The sequence below is a fragment of the Canis lupus genome, chromosome 1 (assembly GCF_011100685.1).
Source record: "Canis lupus familiaris isolate Mischka breed German Shepherd chromosome 1, alternate assembly UU_Cfam_GSD_1.0, whole genome shotgun sequence".
NCBI lineage: Eukaryota > Metazoa > Chordata > Mammalia > Carnivora > Canidae > Canis > Canis lupus.
In genome coordinates this window covers 113637808-113659372 of record NC_049222.1, presented here as the reverse complement: position 1 = coordinate 113659372, position 21565 = coordinate 113637808, and the positions used below count along the sequence as shown (strand labels likewise).

The 21565-nt window shown below is 44.0% G+C and overlaps 1 protein-coding gene across 2 annotated transcripts in view; it reads right to left on the bottom strand.

Moving 5' to 3' along the window:
* LOC484492 (cytochrome P450 2G1) overlaps positions 1–21565 on the bottom strand; it is a 49539-nt gene that overhangs the window by 8598 nt on the left and 19376 nt on the right. Inside the window, exons 1-2 of one of the 2 annotated variants that reach the window (XM_038525670.1) lie at positions 1249–1428; positions 510–672 (exon numbers count right to left, since the gene is read on the bottom strand). In XM_038525670.1, coding sequence (XP_038381598.1) covers positions 510–672; positions 1249–1428 — 343 coding nt within the window. Of the gene's footprint in view, positions 1–509; positions 673–1248; positions 1429–21565 lie in introns of those variants that run through there. The other variant, XM_038525669.1, reaches the window with a different exon arrangement.

The following is a 21565-nucleotide window of genomic DNA, read 5'->3' as shown; positions in this document are numbered from 1 at the left end:
TGGAAGGAAATATATAGCAATAGATGGGTGGATGGAAGTAGAGAAAGAATAACATGAGGCTGCTTGGAATTGCAGGGCGTGAGCAGTTAGAGATGGATATATAGGACACACTAGAAAGATATCAACCTAAATGGAGGTGGCAGAGATCTATGGGCTGGGTATGTGTGTATGTATAGAGAAATGAGAAGTAAGGTTGGCTGTAAGGGCTTCAGTGGGTACACAGTGTCATTAATCCATTAAAAACAAATAATGCAGCAGATACTGAAGAATCAGATGGTTTGGGTTGAAAACAAAATGGTTCTCCACTTATTGTGTAGTATTACCTAACGTTTCCACCCTCACTTCCTCATTTGCAAAATTAGTAAGACATTAATAGTTCTTTCAAAGGAGTCAATGCAATAATGCAGGCTATGCAACACTGCAGAGTACTTATCAAAGAACCTGGGACATAGGAAGTATATTATCATCATTTCGTTGCTGTTGTTGTTGCTGTTGTTGTTTTTACTTACCATGACCTTGGAAGTTTCGCTCTATTGAAGCCAATTCTCCACGGCCACTGAACTCATCTGCTCGGTCAACTAAGGCCTCCTTCACTGCCTCATGTCCACATAAAACAACTACTGGCCGGGGACCCATGTACACGGTGAAGATTGGGCCATACTTCTCCCTGAGCTGAGAGTGAAGGAAGGCATAAGAGAAGGGAGCTGATTGGAGCACCAAGTACAGACCAATCAAGGACTTTAGGGTGGAAATTTCAAGAGGTACAAATGTAGGTGAGTCTTGGGCTTGGAAGGACCATTGAGAAAAAAAGCACAGATGTGTTGGCTTCTATGATGCTGTGTAAGACCCCCAATGCCTCTAAAGTCTTAGTTTCCTCATCTGTAATATGGTGGACCTGGATGAGCTGAACTCCAAGATCTATGCTTCTTTCTCTGCAATGCTCAATTTCTAGAACCCTAAGATTTCATGATACTAAGTGTCAAAGTTCTAAGTCCAAAGGAGTGCACAAGTTCTTGTGTTTAAGGGTGTAAGGTGCTATGATTCCAAAGTCCTGAGTTTGTGAGAGTCTTAAGGTCCAGTGTGCCAGGAGTCTGTATTCCTAGAGTTTAAGATTTCAGAGTTTCAGTATTCTAAAGTTTATGGAGTCTAGTTTCCAAGAGTCTGTGTTTTAGATGCTAGAAGGTTATACGTGTGTGTGTCTATATAATTAGTTGCTTCCAATTCTGTGAGAAGAGTAATTAGACTTACCTTCATAAAAGACTGAAAAGTGGCATCAGTACGGACTTGCAGCACATTCCCCAGGAAGGGTATTGGTGTGGGACCAGGGGGAAGCTTCCCCCCCTTGCTGTTCCGTTTCCAGGCAATGAGGATGAGTAGACAAGACAAGGAGAGTGCCAAGAAGATGGTGAAGGCCCCTCCTAGCTCCATGGTGCCAGGTTGAGGGGTTGTGTCCAGGACACCAGATCCTGCTTAAATATGTTCTGGGAAATCAGCTGTACAGAAATCTGAACACCCTGAGATTCATGTTTTCCGGGTATGGAGGCCATTAGAGAGGATATTGCTTTATCTGGGGGAGGTGGTGGTTATATAACTTATAATCTCCCACCTGAATAAAGATGGATTGAATTCACCCAGGGAAATCCGCTGGGGCCATCCCTCTTTCTTCATATTTCCAGTCTCTCAGCTTGATCCCTAGTTCAAAAAGTCTTGGCAGGATATGGGAGGCTGTTGAACATCATTTTTAGGCTATTGCATTTAGGAATCAGACAATCTGGGTTCAAAATTCCGCTTCACCTTTTCTTCATTGGTGAGTTGCCTAACCCTCTTGGCCTCAGTTTCTGGAATCTATCAAAAATAAGGTAGTCATACTGTTTTAGAAAGTTTTTGTAGGGACATCTGGGTGGCTCAGTGGTTGAGTGTCTGTCTTTGTCTCAGTTCATGATCCTGGGGTCCTGGGATCAAGTCCTGCATCATGCTCCCTGTGGGAGGCCTGCTTCTCCTTCTGCTATGTCTCTGCCTCTCTCTGGGTGTCTTTCATGAATAAATAAACAAAATCTTTAAAAAATGTTCTTGGTAGAGAACAAAGATGACTCCTTTCTCTTTGCCAGACCCTAATTAATACTTAAAAAATATAGTGAGATGAAGATTCAGAATAGCAAAAGAAATAACTCAATTGAAAGGATTTTTAAAAAAGATTTTATTTATTTTTAGAAAGAGAAAGACAGAGTGCAAGCAGGAGGAGGAGCAGAAGGGATGGGAGGGGGAGGAGAAATAATCTCAAGCAGATTCCACACCAAGCACAGAGCCCAATGTGGAGCTCGATCTCACCCCCTGAGATCATGACCTGAGCCAAAACCAAGAATCGGATGCTCAATCAATTGAGTCACCCAGGCACCCTGAAAGGGTTTTATTCAGTCTTGTTTTTCCTCCAGGTGATATTAAATAGTGATAATCAAAGATTACTCATGTTTGTTTATCAGGACCTTGCTGGTATGTGTGTGTGTGCGTACATTGATTTCCAAAGTCTAAGATATAGAGACGATCTTTGAATCCCAGTCTCCAGAGGGGAAGACCATCTCTAGAATCATGGTGAACTGATTGTTCTCTGTATTAATCTAAGTAAATGATTTTTAACTCTTTTTGTACCAAATATTTGTAAATTTGTACTGTCCTGAAACAAAATTCTAGGGTATTATAACCTACCTATATGTGTTATTAAAATCAAATGCCCTTCTCATATGTCCTGATTCTCAGATATGGAAAATGAATCCCTTAGGGAACCTGCCAGTTTTGGAATAGGCCTGGCTGGCTGATTTGAGGCATCTTGTGTCCGAGAGAAGTGGTAGGGATTCTGGGAAAACAGAGTGACTCACACAGCACCATCTTTTAGATTTTCAATGGGCTGCTATGATGTCTTTTCTGGGATAAGAGTTAGCTCTAGGCTGCCTCCTAGGACCCTCCCAGCTCTGGCTTCTCCCTTCCATTCTGACCTTCCCCACAACACACACACACTTACACCTTCAGGACTAGTTCCTTAATTGTCTGTGATGGTGGTGGTTGAGTCTTGTCTTCCCATTCAGACAGGAAAGGAGAGGTGTCCTTAGAGCAGTCCCTCTCACCATCCCACTCTAGGCAAGAAGCCAGGAGTGAAGGCGCTTGAACTCAATGGTGTAAGCAAGTTAAAGAGTCAAAATAGCTGCAGAGAAACATAAAGAGAGGCTGATTGTGCCAGGTTTCGTGTGATGGAGATAGAGACCAAGACTAGAGAGAAACAAAGAAAAAAGAAGGGTACAGGGGAGCCCTGGCGTCAGCTCTATGCTCAGCCTGGAGTTGGCTTATTCTCCCCCTACTCCCCTCACCACCCATGCATGCACACACTCTCTCAAATAAAAAAAAATAAGTAAAATACTAAAAGAAAAGAAAAGAAAGAAAAAAGAAAAGAAAAGAAAAGAAAAGAAAGAAGTGTGCAGAGAACTAGAACTAGAGTGAGACCAAAATAGAGCAGAGAGAGGGGGAGAGTGGGAGAGAGAATGAGTCAAAGATAGGTATCAAGGAAGACACAGAGACAAAGAAAATTCAAAGAAACCAAGAGAGGGAGAGACAATCAGAAAAAAATATATATATATAGGACAGGAAGAAAAAAAAAAAGCTTCAGTGAGACTGAGAAAGAGACATATGGTCAAGGAAGAAGAGACAAGAGGAACCCAGAGAGCTAGTGCTCTCTCTCCTCTTTTCCTCCCTCTCTCATTATTAAAAAACCATTGACTCAGAGGTAGAGATGAACAGGGAGAGAGAGACAAAGACACAAAGAGATACGAAGAGAGACAAACACAGAGCAAAGTGAATGGAGAGAGAATGATTTGGGGTTCATGGGATATAAGCATGAAATGGAGCCTGGATCATTTTATGTCTAGTCACATGGCTCTCCTCTGGGACCAAGAAATACTGTGATGCTACTGAGGATGTCATTATTTATTTATTGTCATCCTGTGCCAGGCACTGAGCTGTGTGTTTGACAAGCAGGGTACCTTCTAACGCAAATGTCCAGCTTACAGGATAGGGCATATGGACAATGCTATACAGGAGGCAGCACTCTAACGTGTCTGGAGACTGACAGACATGAAGCCCCTAGGAAAGTGAACCTCCCTCTTGGAGCCTTTGTCCTCTGTATTTGGGAGATGACAATAGTACTTCCCTCATAGGGTTTTTAAAATTTGGCCCAGGATAAAGAACTCAAGTAGTGTGAGGTTTTTAGCATCATCTGACAGTTATAAAATGGCATGATTCTAAGATTCCCTGAATACACCTTGGACAGTATCTGTGCCTCAGTTTTTTTATCTAGGAAATGGGACAAATGATTGTTTGATCTTTTGGGTTTGGGGGACTACTTGGTGAGTTATGGCACACAACAAGCACTTAATAAATATCAGTTCAAATGAAAATTAGTGCGCCGCTGGGCATGAAGCCAGGATTAGGAAAAGCTGAGTGGAGAAAGGACACGGGAACCTGAAGAAATCTATTAGCCTCTCTTTTGGCTGTAGTACAAGGGAGAGTACCTAGAATTGAATACTTTTTTCTAAGGAGATAAGATTAGGGCCTGGAGAATTTCATGCATTGTCCAAGAAGACCCATTATAGGAGATGTTTTATGGGATCATTCCAAGACTGAGCTTCTTGAAGCTGGCTTTTTTTTTTTTTTTTTTTTTAAGATTCCATGGTTCTCAGAATCTGTTGTTCTAATGTTTGAGGATTCCAGAATTCTATGATTTTCAGTTTCAGTGTATAGATTCTTCTAGTTGGGAGTAGGGATGAGCTTTAGAAAAGGGAGGAGTTGGGACGCCTGGGTGGCTGGGCAGTTTTTGGTGCCTGCCTTCAGCCTGGTGCATGGTCCTGGAGACCTGCGATCAAGTCCCATGTGGGGCCGCCTACATGGAGCCAGCTTCTCCCTCTGCCTGTGTCTCTGACTCTCTCTGAGTCTCTCATGAAGAACTAAATAAAATCCTAAAAGAAAAGGGAGGAATGTGGAAAAAGGGGCAGGATGACCTCTCATTCCATTCTGGATGTTTTCATTCAGAGCAGAAAGGTACAGCAGGTACATACCTGTTGTTCTCAGTCACAACCAAAATAAACTTGTAGAATCTTAGGAACCAAATCCTGGATGGTGAATGCGGCACAGAGATCATTTTTTTTCTATTGGAAAGTGGGAAGGATAGTGAATGGAGCTCCAAATTTCTTTCCTTCTGCTAAGAAAAATTATTTGAAACATGTGAATAAAGAAAAAAAAATGATTTATGGGCCCTTTTCATGTCAAGTTAGGCGTATTTTCTAACAGGCCCATTTAAAGATAATCTCATCCCCAAAATGGAATGTTACTTTGTTTGCACTATTAATCAAGGTCTAAGCTTTTTACAGTTCTGCAAAACTGCTAAGTCACGATGACTATCTTTTCTGTTTGGTAGAGAAGGTGACCTTCCACCAAAATTTTAAAAAATAATAATGCCATTAAATCAGACATTAGCTAGTTTTGTATTTAACTCAGAACTTCTTTTTTTCCTATAAAAAATCCTAGTGTTTCATTTGTCTTTTTCTTTTTAAATATTTTATTTATTTTTATTTTTTTAAAAACAGTTTATTTATTTATTTATTTATTCATGAGAGACACAGAGACAGAGGCAGAGACAGAGGCAGAGGGAGAAGCAGGCTCCATGCAAGGAGCCCGATGTGGGACTCGATCCCGGATTCTGGGATCAGGACCTGAGCCAAAGGCAGACGCCCAACCTCTGAGCCATCCAGGCATCCCAAGATTTTATTTATTTCTATTTATTTATTCATGAGAGACACAGAGAGAGAGAGGCAAAGACATAGGCAGAGGGAGAAGCAGGCTTCCTGCAGGGAGCCCTATGCAGGACTCCACCCCAGAACCCCAGGATAACGCTCTGAGCTGAAGGTAGACATACAACTGCTGGGCTACCCAAGCATTCCTCATTTGTCTTTTGAATCAGCTTTGTTTATATCTAGTTCCCTAACTAATGGATTACATAATCTTTGGCACATATTCATCTATTTTGAGAATTATGTTTTTATCATTTGAAAATTATCCTTCCTTTATTTCCCTCATTTTCTTCTTCTCTTTCTTCTTGTCTCCCTTCACTTTCCCCTCTTCACTCTATTACCTCTGTTTTCTTCTCATCTTTTTCTCTCTCTATCCCCTACTTCCCCTCTCTTTCCTCTTTCAAATACCCTCCCCTCTCTTCCTTCTTTCTACCTTAATTCACTCTCTCAACGTACTGCTTCCCTCATTTTGTCATTTCTCTCTTCTTTCTTTCTTTCTTTCTTTCTTTCTTTCTTTCTTTCTTTCTTTCTTTCTTTCTTCCTCCTCCTCCTTCCTCTATCCCTCCTTCCATCAAATAGTGTTACATGTGCACGACTGAAATGCCAAAGGAAGACAAAGAAGAGAGAGACATAATAGGACAGTAATATTACAAGAAAGGACAGTTGGGTTTTTTCCAAATGTGATGACAGACACCAAACCACAGATCCAAGAAGATCAAAAACCACCAATGGATTAAAAAAAAAAAAAACACATGTAAACATATTCTATTCAAATTTCAGGAAACCAAAGACAAAGAAAATTTTATAGGTAACCAGAAGAAAAAATGCACCTTACCTATGAGGAACAAGGATAAGTATCATAACAAACTTCTCTTAGAAATCATGCAAAGAAGAAAAAAATGGAGGGACACCTTTTGAGTGTTGGAAGAAAAAACTGTCAGGCAAGAATTCTATATATAGCAAATACATCATTCATAAATAAGGCAGAGGGCAGCCCAGGTGGCTCAGCAGTTTAGCGCTGCCTTTAGCCTAGGGTGTGATCCTGGAGACCTGGGATCAAGTCCCACATCGTACTCCCTGCATGGAGCCTGCTTCTCCCTCTGCCTGTGTTTCTGCTTCTCTCTCTGTGCGTGTGCGTCTCTCATGCATAAATAAATGAAATCTTAAAAAAATAAGGCAAAAATTGTATTAGTGATACATGGTGACAGATGGTAGCTGTACACATGGTGAGGATAGCATAATATATAAACTTGTTGAATCACTATATTGTACACCTGAAACCTAACATAATGTTGTGTGTTCACTATACTCAAATTAAAATAATTTTTAAGGAAAGGAGAAATGGAGAGTTGGTTTTTAAAAAGATTTTATTCTGGAGCAAACTGATACTGAAGACAGTAAGTCTCTCTGAGGTGGTCCACAGGTCAATACCAAGATATTATTTATGCAAATACATAATGCTCTCATTATTGTTATCTTAAATGGATTCATAAATATTTTAAAATTTTCTCCATCTCAATTGTCACTACAGTAAATAAAAATAGACCTCACCCACATAAACTAAAGCTCTTTGGGTTCCTCAATAAGAGACTAAATAAATAGTAACCTGAGAATCATCGCTTTTGAACAAAATTACTTTTTTCCCTAAAAAACACCCAAAAGCACATACACAATTGTATTTCTCTGTAATTACTGTCCCTAGTCCAAACTATTCATATTAATTCTAATTTTTAACCAAAGCAACTACTGTCTATTTCACAGAGAAAACTGGCTGTGGGGAAAGAGATAGTTGAGAACTGTCTCTCTCATATCGGCATTTCAGCCGATCAGTAAAACTTTCAATACAACTTCCTACAACCCTGTACATCCCTTTTACATCTTTTTAAGTGACAAAACAGGGGTGCCGGCGTAGCTCAGTTGGTTAAGCATCTAACTCTTGATCTTGGCTCAGGTCTTGATCCCAGGGTCTTAATCTCAGGATTTGGAGGTCAAGCCCCATGTTGGGCTCCACACTGGGTGTGGAACTTACTTTAAAAAAATTAAAAAGTTACAAAATGAACCTGTTTATTAAAGTGGCTGTAAGGGGATCCCTGGTTGGCTTAAAGGTTTAGTGCCTGCCTTCGGCCCGGGGTGTGATCCTGGGGTCCCAGGGTCAAGTCTAGGCTCGAGTCCTGCCTGGAGCCTGCTTCTCCCTCTGCCTATGTCTCTGCCTTTCTCTCTCTCTCTCTGTCTGTTGTGAATGAATAAATAAAATCTTTAAAAAAATAAAAATAAAGTGGCTATAAGTCAGAATAGCTCCATAGCATGTAAAAATAGAAATAAAATTTACGTACTTTTACAGTCATGCTTAGTAACCACTATTGCAAGATTGTGACTATCCATTAAATTTTAATGTAAGTCCAAGGTTTCAAGACTTCAGAAATTACTTCAAAATAACATACAAAAGACATTATTACTATTGAAATAAAGTTTTTCAGAATAATGATTCAATTTAATTGAATAAAAACTTACATTTTTAAATATCATAACCAATATGTGGGAAGTAATGCTAGTTTTGACCCAAACGGCTATGTGCTTGGATCTGCAAGTTATTGCCCTCACTGCTGTAACAAACAAGTCCAAAATCTCGTTAACTCAAGACAAGAAGGTTTATTTCTTACTTACATGAAACACATTCTGATGTCCCTGGTCCTAAGCTAGCTACAAAGGATATTGGGAAATGTAACCTTATATACCCATGAGAAAGAAATGGGATTGGTGAACACTTAGTCAATTTCTATCACAATGCCTTTTTTTTTTCTTTTCTTTTTTTTTTAAGATTTTATTTATTTATTTATTTCAGAGAGCGCATAAGCATGAGTGGGGGAAGGGCAGAGGGAGAGAGAGAAGCAGGCTTCCTGCTGAGCAGGGCACCCTATGTGGGGCTCAATCCCAGGACCCTAGAATTGTGACCTGAGACCTGAGCCCAAGGCAGATTGTTAACCAACTAAGCTACCCAGGCCCCTCATAATTTTCTTTTTTAAAAAAAGATTTTATTTATTTGAGAAAGAAAGCACAAGCCAGAGGAGGTGCAGATGGATAAGCAGACTCCATGCTGAGCCTGACTCGGGGCTTGGTCTCAGGACCCTGAGATCAGGACCTAAGCTGAAGTCAGATGCTTAACTGACTGAGCCACCCAGGTGCCCCTCCTTTTCTTTTCATCACGGTATTTTTTTACTGTCCTGATAGAAAGATAAATAATAGTTTCAACATGCTTTTAATTTATTTTGGAGCAGGATGATGCTTTCCGGAATGTGACACTATTTCCAAACTGGACTGCATGGGTATTTCTTCTTTCTTTTTTTTTTTTTAATTTTTTATTGGAGTTCAATTTGCCAACATATAGCATAGCATGCATGGGTATTTCTGCTAAGAGGGTTTTGCACACAATTTCAGGGATTCCACAGAGACCCTCTAATTCTAGTTATGGACCCTAGGTAAATATTTTCCTGGCAAGAGGAATGTTAATGACCTCTCCTATAAAGAGGCAGCCAGGGGCTATAGGTTGTATCTAGGAACACCAGCCCAGAACTTCCCAAGAGATCAGCCTGCCTCAGACTCAATGGGACTCCTACCATGTGATTTAAGCTTCTCAGAGCTGAACCCATAATCCTTATATTAGTTTCCTAGGGGTGCTCTAATAAGTACTACAAACGAGGTGACTTAATACAACAGATATTTATTCTCTCACAGTTCTGGAGGCAAGTCCAAAAGCAAGGTATCAGATAAAGAAGATGATATATATATATATATATATCATATATATATATGATATATATATATTTATCATATATATATATATACGATGGAATATTACTCAGCCATTAGAAATGATGAATACCCACCATTTGCTTTGATGTGGATGGAACTGGAGGGTGTTATGCTGAGTGAAGTAAGTCAATCGGAGAAGGACAATCATTATATGGTTTCACTCCTATGGGGAATATAAAAATAGTGAAAGGGATTATAGGGGAAAGGAGAGAAAATGAGTGGGTAAAATCAGAGAGGGTGACAGAACATAAGAGACTCCTAACTCTGGGAAACGAACAAGGGGTAGTGGAAAAGGAGGTGGGCAGAGGGATGGCATGACTGGGTGACGGGCACTGAGGGGGGCACTTGACGGGATGAGCACTGGGTGTTATACTATATGTAGGCAAATCGAACTCCAATAAAAGAATATACAAAAATACTCCACTATATACTACATTCAAACAAACAAACAAACAAACAAACAAACCAAAATCAAGGTATCAACAGTGCCATGTCCTCTCTGAACGCCCTAAGAGATGATTATTGCTTAACTATTCCTAGCTTCTGGTGATTGCTAGCAATCCTTGGTGATCCTTGGCATTATTCCAATCTCCACCTCCATCATCACGACATTCTCCCTGTGTGTGCATGACTACACATTGTATTCTCTCTGTGTCTGTGTCTCTGTTTTCTCTTCTTATAGGATGCCAGCCATTGGATTAGGGCCTACCCTAGTCCAGTAGGACCACATCTTAAGTAACTGTATCTGCACAGACCCTGCTTCCAAATAAGATCACATTTTGAGGCTCTGGATGGGCATAAATTGGAGGGTATGTACTATTCAACCCAACACAATACCATATCCTTCTTCTGATCCTTTACTGCACCCCATGCACATAATCTCCTGGGACACCTCCAGCAGGAAACCAGCCTCCTCCTGGATCTGCTCTTTTTCCCATTCTTCTTGAATTTTTTGCAGAAAATTCAAGAAATAGTGAAAGATCTTCCCATGTTCCCTGTTGACCAGTTGCATCTGCTAGCACCTTAAGGTCTGGTTTTGTTTCTTCTCACTCAAAAGCCAGGGTTGGGGACATGCTAGGAGCTATCTTAGATCCTTCTTTTAGGAATCTCCCTCTTTCCTTCATGTGCCCAGCTTCATGGCCAGCCATGCTGTAGGAAGAGTGGAGTGGGGGCAGCGACAGACCCTTGTATCAGATTTTTGAGGGGCCCCTTCTTCTTTACTCTCTTTCTATCCCTCACAGCCCAGGAGGCTGAAACCCGGGATAGGAGCCCTTCCAGTAGAGAACATAGAGTGGTGGCTCAGGCAGTGATAGGGAGTGAGCATATGTGTTGGGATGAGACTGGTGTATGAGTGATGAGGAAAAGCCCAGCCTAGGTCATCTGGAACTGCCTGGAATCCCGTTTTTTTATTCTTCTTGCTGTGCCTTCTCCCCATAAGAGCCCAGCTCATTGGTCCTTCCCACTCTTCCTCTTTTCTTCTAAAATTGGACAAAGAGACCAGACCTCAACATTCTCATTCCTAAAAAAAAAAAAAAAAAAAAAAAAAGATAGCTCAGGACTCAGTGATAGGGTCACACTGAGAGGGAGGGAAAGTGAATCGGTTAGTGTGGAATGTCCTGATGAAGGTGACATGGAGAGGGGGAAGGATCAAAGCTCGTAGGGATAGATTCAAACAAAGACTGGGTGGAAGGATGTATTACTGAATGATGGAAAGGAGGATGAATGGTTGGGGGGATGGATGGATGGACAGCAGGATGGGTGGACAAATGGAGAAGAATCACGGGATGTGGGTGAATTGATGGATAAGTGAATGGGAGGGTGGCAATGGCAAATATGTAGAGGGTTGCCTGTACTGGTGAAGGGAAGGATGAAGAAATAAATGCACTGAGAGATGGATGAAAGGATATAATTATTGAAGAGTGGACAGATGGCTAAATGGATGCCCAGTAGGAGAGAGGAATGGAGAAGTGTAGGATGAGTGTATCAGAGGACAAAGGATAGAAAAATGGATGGTACTGGAAGCCAGTACTGATGTTTGCCTTGTTGGATGTGAATGGAAGGAAGTATGCCTGGATGATGGGCAGACTGAAGGGAAGGCTTAATGAACCAGAGTGGAGGGGAAAGGCTTTTTGAAACTGGTGAAGGGCAGTGAAGGATGAATGGATAGATATTAGAGTCTGGAGGTATATGGTTCCTATAGATTTGGGGTTAGGGACGATCAGTTACAAAGTCACAAGAGAAACAAATGTGGTATCTGTTAGTATCAGAGACCCAAAAATAGCGGTGGTTTAAGCAAGGTAAATATATCTCTGACATGTCACTATGAATGTCAGCAGTCAGAGGCTTATATGGCAGCTCCAGCATCAAGAACTTATGTTTCTTTTGTCTTTCACTCCACAATTTCCCAGGGCAATGCCCTGATCCTCTCAGCTCACTATATCATGTGCTGGGTCTGCATACCCACTAGCAGGACGATGAGGCCCAGGAGTGGAAGGCACAACCTGGAAGTGGTCACACCTCACCCTCTCATCCCCAAATCTCATTTGGGCACAGTCTCAATGTCATGCCTAGCTGCAAAGGAGGTTGGGAAATGTAATATTATTTTGGATGGTTCTTGAGTTGAACTCAAATTCAGAGATTCTATTACTAAGGAAAGAAGTGGTAAATGGGTGTAAGGAGATAATTAATAGCATTTGCCATGGGTATCAAACCCGGGGCTGATAACGAAACAAAAGAAAAACAATCTGCAAATAGCATGGCTGATATTCAGCTGATGCACTCATCGTTATGAAGCTCTGGGATAGGAAGTGGGGGTCCCAGACAGGTTTCCAGACATGGCAGAGACGAATACTTACTTTGAGCATATTGCCGCTTTTATTCACATGCTTCCAGATTATAAAGCTCACCAGGACGGACACGTGGCAAAAAGGAAAAGGGTGAGGACCTCTCAGATCTCCAAGTTACCAGGAAGAAGGAACTGTCCTTGGCCATGGGCCCTGGCTAAAGAGATCCTGGGACTCAGATTCTTTAGTAACCTAAATACCTTTGGATTAAAATCCCTGGGGGTTGGATCCCACATGGGAGCTTGCCATGGCTGTGGAGATTATGTAACTTCTAGTCTCCTCTGAGCTCACCATTGAGTGCAGTGTCTTCATCCCTTCAGATCCTCTTTGCTAACATCCACATACTCCAAGTTTGTCCCCTGAGAACATGTCCAAGGTCATGGACATTCTAGGGTCTGGGAGAACCAGGTTTGCATTGTACCTCTGCTCCTCTCTTGGTAAGTGTGATCTGGAACAAGACACCTAATTTCTTTGAGCCTCAGTTTCCATTTCCATAAAATGAGAATGCCCATAACAGTACCTCCCTTGCCAAACCTGGAGGTTTTTACAGATTAAATGTATTTAAAGCCACAGCACAGTGCCATTACTATCATTCAACCATCAACTCTGTAACCCGGGCTCCTCAGCCTTTTGAAATCTCTTCTCAGGGAGGAATTTACTGTAAATGGGGCTGATGGTTCGGTCAGGGAGGCTGAGCAAGGCTGAGTGAAGGCTGTGGTAAGTGGCAGGTTGTGGGGAGACGACAGGATAGACTGTCAATGGGTGCTGGACCAGAAGGGAGAAGTGGTGGGGGCTGCCCGTTGCTGGGCCTCCTCTGTGCGCCAGCGCTGTGCTAAATTCCTGACTGTTACACTCTCACAGATTTTCATGTGTTTGTGCATCATTCCTATTTTATATACAAACAGGCCGAGGCTCCCCCAGGTTACTAGCTCTCAAGGGCAGTTAGGATTAGCATGCCCATTTGCCCCTCCAGGAACTATCTCCCACCAGTGACTTGCCTGGGGTCCTCTCCTTGAAGAGGGAAGGTTTGGGGATGGGATCGGCTGGTATGTATCAGAGAGGGGGTAAGAATTAGGGAGGCTGTGAGTGGGGTGAGGGGTCCCTGCAGCTGAAAGGAGGTTTGGGATGGTAGTTGCTTACAGTTTTTCTCCAGTGGGTGGGACACTGACCTACTGAATTTTCAGGAGCACCAGGGTGGACCAAGAGTCCCCAGGAAGCGGGGAGACCGTAAGCATTGTTTCCCTTGTTGAAGCCCCATAACAGCAGGCTGGGCAAATACCAGACATCCTTCTTCTTCCTCTTCTTCTTTTTTTTTTTTTTTTAACCAGACATCCTTCTGTCCTCAAATTCCTCAGCTCAGCTGAATTGGATGATTCCCCAAAGTTTCCATCACCACCTTGTTTGCACTGCTTCACACTTTTTCTAGGGGCTAGGGGAGAGCCCTTGTGCCTGCCTGCCTGTCTCCTCTGGGGAAGCTCCCCATGACTATAGCCTCTGACCTGTTTATTCTGTTTCTATGTGAGGGAGGCAGTTATCTGATCTCTGTACCCAATCCAGGAAGAATGAGGCTGGGTTGGTGGGCTGAGAAAGAAAAAAAGAGAGAAAGCTAAGAAAGGTGAGACAAAAGAAAATGTTCCTTCCTGGTCACCTCCTCACCCCCCAACGCCCCTATTCATAACAAACAATTACATAATCAGCCCCATCCTACACAGCAGGAGCCAGAAGGGGAGGGGTCTGGGCAAAGAACAAGTGTAAATAAGAACCGAGCAAAGAAAATGATCTTAGGGTGACAGAAAAGCAAGAGAGAGAAAGAGTGGCAGGGGATGGGGAGAGAGGGAGAGAGAGAGAGAGAGAGAGAGAGAGAGAGAGAGAGAGAGAGAAAGTCTCAGAAGAGAGAGATAAGAGAGAGGTGGGGGGATTCCTGGGTGGCGCAGCGGTTTGGCGCCTGCCTGGAGACCCGGGATCGAATCCCACGTCGGGCTCCCGGTGCATGGAGCCTGCTTCTCCCTCTGCCTATGTCTCTGCCTCTCTCTCTCTCTCTCTCTCTCTCTCTCTGTGTGACTATCATAAATAAAAAATTTTTTTAAAAAGAGAGAGAGGTGGGGAGAGGACAGGAGGGAGGGGCCAACTTGGACCCAGAGCAATGGGGAGAAAGAATCAGAAAAACACATGAGACAGAGACAGAGCCCTGGAGGGAAAGACACAGAGAAAGGAAGAGCCAGAGCAAAGGACACTCACTCAGAGATGTGCAGACAGAGAGAGAGATGTGGACACAGGGAGAGATCTAGAGGAGCAAGAAACAGAGCTTCAGAGAGATGATCCCATCAAAGGCCTGGCGACCTGGCCAAGCCTTGTGAGCATCCAGCAGACATTATTTTTCTAGTCCATGTTGTGTGTGGGACTGGATCCCTTGTAATCCCAACCACAAGCCTCATTGACAGAGGGCACCAGCTAACGCTTACAGAGCATTGACGACGATGTTCGGGATGGTCTAAGCACTCTAAACACATCGACCTAGTCCCACAGCAACCTGACGCCATAGGGACAACTATGAGCTCCTTTTCACAGACAGGGAGACTGAGGCATGCAGAGGGTTAAGTCAAGGTCACCAGCTAGCAGTCAGGAGTCAACACCCAGGCAGTCTGGCCCCAATCTGCCATGTTGAGTTCTCCAGTTTCAAGAGAGAGCTGGGGACCCTAAAGTCCTGGTCCCTAAATTTGCAAAAGTGAGAGTTCTTAGCCTGGAGTCCCAAGATTGATGGAAGGAGCTTCTTTCTTCTTTCTTCTTCTCCTTCCTCCTCCCCCTCCTCCTCCTCCTCTTCTTCTTCTTTTGTTTAAGAGGAAGTGTCAGGTTTGATCCAGTTGGTAGTGACATGAAATAGACCAGGCAAAGGTGGGTCGAGGCAAGCTTTTAATGGAAGCACTCTTGGGCGAGGTTCCGGGGCTCCGCAAGGGAGTGAAGCCAGGGAAGTCACGGGGCCAGCGAAGTCACTGGGCCAGGGAAGTCGCGCCCAAAGGGAGTACATGCAAGCTTTTTAAGGGGAGGGGTAAGGGATTGTGTCTGTATGGGGTGATAGGTATTAGGGCATATTACTAGTGGAGTCAGTACGGGGCGATAACTGCTTATGCCCATATAATGAGGGTTTGGGTAAGGTGCGGTTCCTGTTTCCTGCATAGGTCTTGTTTTTCCCGTGATGACGTGTCCTTGGGCGGTCTGCAAGTGGCGGGAATGTTCCGAGGAGGGGTAACAAGATGGAAGGTCCACCGCCAATTTGTTGGTGTCTCCCAATCCCCCATGATCCCGATGGCCCAACAGGAAGAACCCAATTTTTTTTAAAGGTTCTCTGCTTTTATTTTTTTTTTTAAAGATTTTATTTATTTATTCACGAGAGACAGAGAGAGAGAGGCAGAGACACAGGCAGAGAGAGAAGCAGGCTCCCTTTGGGGAGCCTGATCTGGGACTTGATCCCAGGACCCTAGGATCACAGGATTTGGGACTTGATCCCAGGACCCTAAGTCAGAGGTAGACACTCAACCACTGAGACACCCAGGTGCCCCTCCACCATGGTTATTATGAACCCTACATGTTGAGCACTGTTCTGAAGGATAGGGTGGGGGTCCACAGAGACCAAAGCAAACAATCACCCCAATGAATAAATTGGTGAGAATCTCTGTCCTCAGGGATGTTATTTGGACAGGAAGAGACACTGAATGCTCCGGGAGTTCTTCTTCTTCAGAGTTCTTCGAGATGGCTTGCTCTTGCCTCAAGGCTTTTGCCCTTGCTGTGCCCTCTGCCAGGAATGTTTCTCCCTGTACCTTCTTAAGGTTGACTCTTAGAAGTCACCTCCTCAAAAAAGCCCTCCCTGACTACCCAATCTCCAGCAACCCTCATCAGGCAGCATCCAACATATTTCCTCGTTTCATTTTCTTCACAGTGTTTAACGCAAGCTGAAGTCATTGTATTTATTCAATGTGCTGCTTGCTCTCCGTAAGCCTCCCTCACCTGCTAGAATTTAACAGCCTTCACAAGGGAAGGGATTTTTTAGTGTCAGGTTCTTTGCTACAGCCTCTATGCATACAGTAATATGTAGTATGTGCTCACTTAACCTTTGTCGGTTGGTAATGGCAATAACTCATGTATAAACTCATGTATAAACTCATGTATAACACTATAGACCACGAGAGGCTCTATCTGCCTTTCTCAGGAGTTTTAACTCAGTTAATCGCTCTGCAGGCCTTGGAGGAGGGGGTTGTGGATGGAGACAGTGAGACAAAGAGCTTAAGAAACTTGCTCCAGGGACACCTGTCTGCCTTCAGCTCTGGGCGGGATCCTGGAGACCCGGGATCGAGTCCCACATCTGGCTCCCTGCATGGAACCTGCTTCTCCCTCTGCCTGTGTCTCTGCCTCTCTCTCTCAGGCACAAATACAGAATCTAAGAAAACACAGAACAAAGGTTAAGAACCAGATCCCAAAATATGGTGGATTAACAAAGAATGCCCAGGCTGGAAATACTTTTGGGAGGGAAACTTCCTTCCTTAGATTTCACCAGAATATTACAGGGCTGGGTGCTGGGGACACAGCAGTGATCTAGACAGCCTAGCACCTCCCTCTCATGTTGCCGGTAGGGAAGACAGCTGTTCCCCAGGCAGGCGAACCTCTCTCCAGGTCTCACTCCTGCTGACACGGGCTTGCTCAGGGACACATATCCAGCCCTCAGCTCTCCTCACCTCATATTTCCTGGCTTGGGGAAGATGGGAGTGAAACTGCCACTAGGCTCAGAGATACCTCCTTAGGGGAGGAATGAGAGGGAAAGGGACAGGATGGAGGAGTCAGGAGACAGGAGGACAGGGAGGAACAGAGGGAGGCTGGCTGTCCAAACTCCCGGACATCTCACCATCCCAGCCCACCCGCCTCTGCCTGTGCCTCCCATCCCAGGCCTGACCACTCTGTACTGTCGCTCTTGGGGGCAGGTTTGTGTGCTCTGTAAGGGCAGGAACCCCGGCTGTCTCCCTCTTTGCTGTGTCTCTGCTGCTCCAAAATAAATACTAAGGGACAACTTAAAAAGCAGAAAGCAGACTCCTGGAAAATTCCAGGGGAGAGATGAGGAGGCCTGAGTTGGTGCTGGAGAGGTGCGCAGCGGTGAAGGCAGGTGACCCTCTCTTTTCCACTTCCCAACTCCCTGGCACCACCCTCACCACCCCACCTCCCATCCCTCCTGTGCCCTGCCTTCCTCACCCATTCCCGACAAGGCAGGACCTCTGATTTCATAATCTCATTTCTGGCTCCTGCTGTTGACACTGTTTCCTTTAGAAACAAAACAAGCACCAACCTTGGCCGAGGCTGGCCCCTTCCCCACCCACACACAGAGCTGGCCCTGCGGGGAGGAGAGCGCATACCAGAGCAGCAGAGTGGGCTGTAGGGCAGTTAAGGCCATTGGAGGTTCTCCCGGCCGGCAGGCCCGCGGCCGAGAGGGTAACCCGGGGCTCGTGTGCGCCCTGCAGTAGGAAGGCTGCAACCTCAGGGCCCGGCGGGCGCGGAGGAGGCGGGGAGGAGGGGGGGAGGCTGAGGCGGGTAGATCAGCTGGGGCTGCCAGGTTTCCCCGAGCAATCACCAGCAATCACCACCGTCTTTGCTGTGTCCTGATGTTTAGAAGGGCCACACCTGACTTCTTTCTCTGCAGCCTGCCTTCCCCCAAGTGAAAGGGCCATTAGGTACCCGGAGGGTGGGGGGAGAGGGGAAACCATGAGGAGACAAGAGGGAGAGGCTATCCAGGGCAGCAGGGGAGGAGTGCTGAATGCTGGGACTACCATAGGACCCAATGAGTTTTTAATATCTTTTTATTGTTTTATTTTGGCAAAATACACATAACAGGGTTTACCATTTTAACTACCCGAAAGTGTACAATTCAGTGGTATTAACTATAGTCACAATACTGTGAAACCATTATCACCTCCTAGTTCCAGGACATTTTCACCACCCCGAATGGGAATCCCAAACCTATCAGACAGCTTCTCCCCAGTGCCCTCCCCAGCTCTTAGCAACCACTAGTTGAAGCTCTGTCTCTATGAATTTGTCTATTATGGACGTTCTGTGTAAATGAAAGCATATATAGTTGGCCCTTGAACAATAGGTTTGAATTGCATGTCCACTTATATGTGGATTTTTTTCAGTACAGTACAGTGCTGCAAATGTGTGTTCTCTTCCTTATGATTTTTGTAATAACCTTTTCTCTAGCTTCCTTTAGTGTAAGAATACAATATATACTGCATCTAACACCCCAAGTATGTGTTAATCGACTGTTTGTGTTATTGGTAAGACTTCTGGTGAATAGTAAATATTAGTAGTTAAGTTTGGGGGAAGTCAAGGCTATATATGGATTTTCAACTACAAAGGAGGTTTGGGCCCCTAATCCCCATATTGTTCAAGGATCAACTGTGATATATGGTCTTCTGTGAGTGGCTTCTTTTACTTAACATGTTTTCAAGGCTTTTGATATATTGCAATGTTGTAGCATGCATCAGAATTCTGCTCCTTTTCATGGCTGAATAATATTCCTTTGTATGGATAGACCACATTTTGTTGTCAACGGCTGTTTGAGTTGTGTCCACTCTTGGTTGTTGTGAATAGATCTGCTACAAACATTCATGTTAAAGCTTTGGTTTGAACATCTATTTTCAAGGACCCAATGCTTTTTGAATTATTATGTTGGGTGAGTTGGCAAGTGAATTCCACTGATGTAGATATTAGTTTGTATGTTGTTATTTCCATCTCTGTCTTGTTTTCCTTTACTTTGGAACTAGTGTCAACTGCCGGTCTAGTTCCAGTGCAGGAAAATAGAATTAGCAAACCCCATTTATTTTTTCTCCTTTTCCAGCATTGTGTTTGTTTCTGTAGCAGCAGTGTACCAATCCTTCCTGTATATTTCCTTTTTGCTGGAAAATGTATGTTGAATCCCACTTTCTATAAAAATTAGAGAGGTGGGGTGCATGGGTGGCTCAGTTGGTTAAGCATGAAACTCTTGGTTTCAGCTCAGTTCATGATCACACAGTTGTAAGATCGAGCCCCAGATCAGGCTCTGCATTCAGTGCAAATTCTGCTTCAGATTCTCTCTCCCTCCCACTCACTCTCTTTCAAATAAATAAATAAAATATTTTAAAATATTAAAAAGAGGGAGGAAGAGAAAGAGGGCCACCTCACCCAAGGTCATGCCCTTCCTGGGACAGCCCACTTCAGTGAATGATGGAGATGTGGGGCAATTCTAATGGTCTGTATTTGCTCCCGAGAGCCCAGGAGTTGGCCAAGGCTGATGTTGTATCTACAATAGAGCTTAACTTCTCCCTCCACCCACTCCTGCTTCCTTCTCTCCCTTCTAAGTTGTTGGCTAATCCCAATAACACTCCCTAATAGATATCCTGCAAACAAAACTCCATATCAGGATGTGCTTCCCAAAGAACCCAACTTGCAATACCCATGAACTTCATGAAGCCAGTCATGTAAGTAGTTAGACGTTAACTGTGTTTTCCACTGGGAGAGCACCCATTGTTGTGGACACATTAAAAAGTACACTCAGGACTTGCTTACTACCTGCTGGCTGGCTGGCTGTCATGTGTCTTTCATGTTGTTATGTACCACATCTAATTCATACACGGAGGGAAACATAGAAGGAATCTGGAGAAAGAGTCTGAGAACTGATACCATTTCAGGAACTTTTAAGACCTTTGAGATCTTCAGAAGCCACCAGTTTCCTTGGCCTGGATTGTGATGACCCAAATGAATTCAGGTGAGCCCAGGTGAGCTTGCCAAGGATATCACTTCTGTGTTGTTCTGTTCTCATATTCTAAGCCATGTAAACTGTAAAACTTGTAAGTATGAAATAGTTGAGACTAGGTAAACTGGGTAGCTAGGATACAGGTGGAAACTCAACTATCACCATACAAACAAACATGCCTGATGGGTGCAGCTAAACCATGCCCGCATGGCCTATTTCGTCAGATTAGGATGTGAGCCTGATACATGTTATAATCAGCTCCAGGTGACATAATGAAAGACAATAGACTGTGGGTGAAACAACATTTATTTCTCACAGTTCTAGAGGATGGGCAGTCCAAGACCAAGGTGCTAGCAGATTCATTTCTCAGTGAGCACCTTCTTCTGGCTTATAGATGACTGCCTTCTCCCTCTATCCTCACACAGTGGAGAGAGGATACATGGTGCCTGCTGTGTCTTCCTCTTTTTTTTTTTTTTTAAGATTTTATTTATTTATTTCAGAGAGATAGCATGAGAGCCTGCACATCGGGGGAGAGGCAGAGGGAGAGAGATAGCCTTTAAGCAGACTCTGCACTGAGCATAGAGCCCATCATGGGGTGATCTCACAACCCTGAGATCATGACCTGAGTCCAAACCAAGAGCTGGACACTTAACTGACGGCACCACCTAGGTGCCACCCAGGCACTCTGCTTCCTCTTCTGATAAGTACACAAATCTCCCCACTGGGGGCTCCAATAACATGAACTCATTTAAACCTAATATCCTCCTAATGGCCCCATCCCTTAATACCCTCACATTGGTAGTTAGGACTTCAACCTTTTAATTTGGAGAAAACGTAAACAGTACACTATCAGTGTTTTCTAGTTAATCACTTGAGATCTCACATACCTATAATAGCAAGAATCCAGTGTTTACGTCTCCTTCCCAAATTATCAAGGAATCCAGGGGTTTTTCTCCCAAAGACATCAGTTTTTATTCCAGAAGCCAGGCAGAAAACAGGATTCTCCCCTGGGTTCACTCTCAGGGGGTATGCAATGGGAACTGCTGTGGCAATGCCTCCTCTGTCTGCATCAGCCAGGTTCTAGCATGGTGTAGATGGCACACTCACAAGGCTTCACCAAGGGGAGCTCAATGGTGGGCTTATCTGTGGACGTGTGGGCATGGCTAGGGGACCCAGTGCTCAAGTAATAGCAAGAGCCAGAGGTGGTAATTATCTCTAAACCTGAGGAGCAAAGAGAGAGACCCATCACTGGAAGCCAGCAAGAGCTGGAGCAATGGAAAAGAAGCCAGGGATCTGTGACTAGACAAAGATGC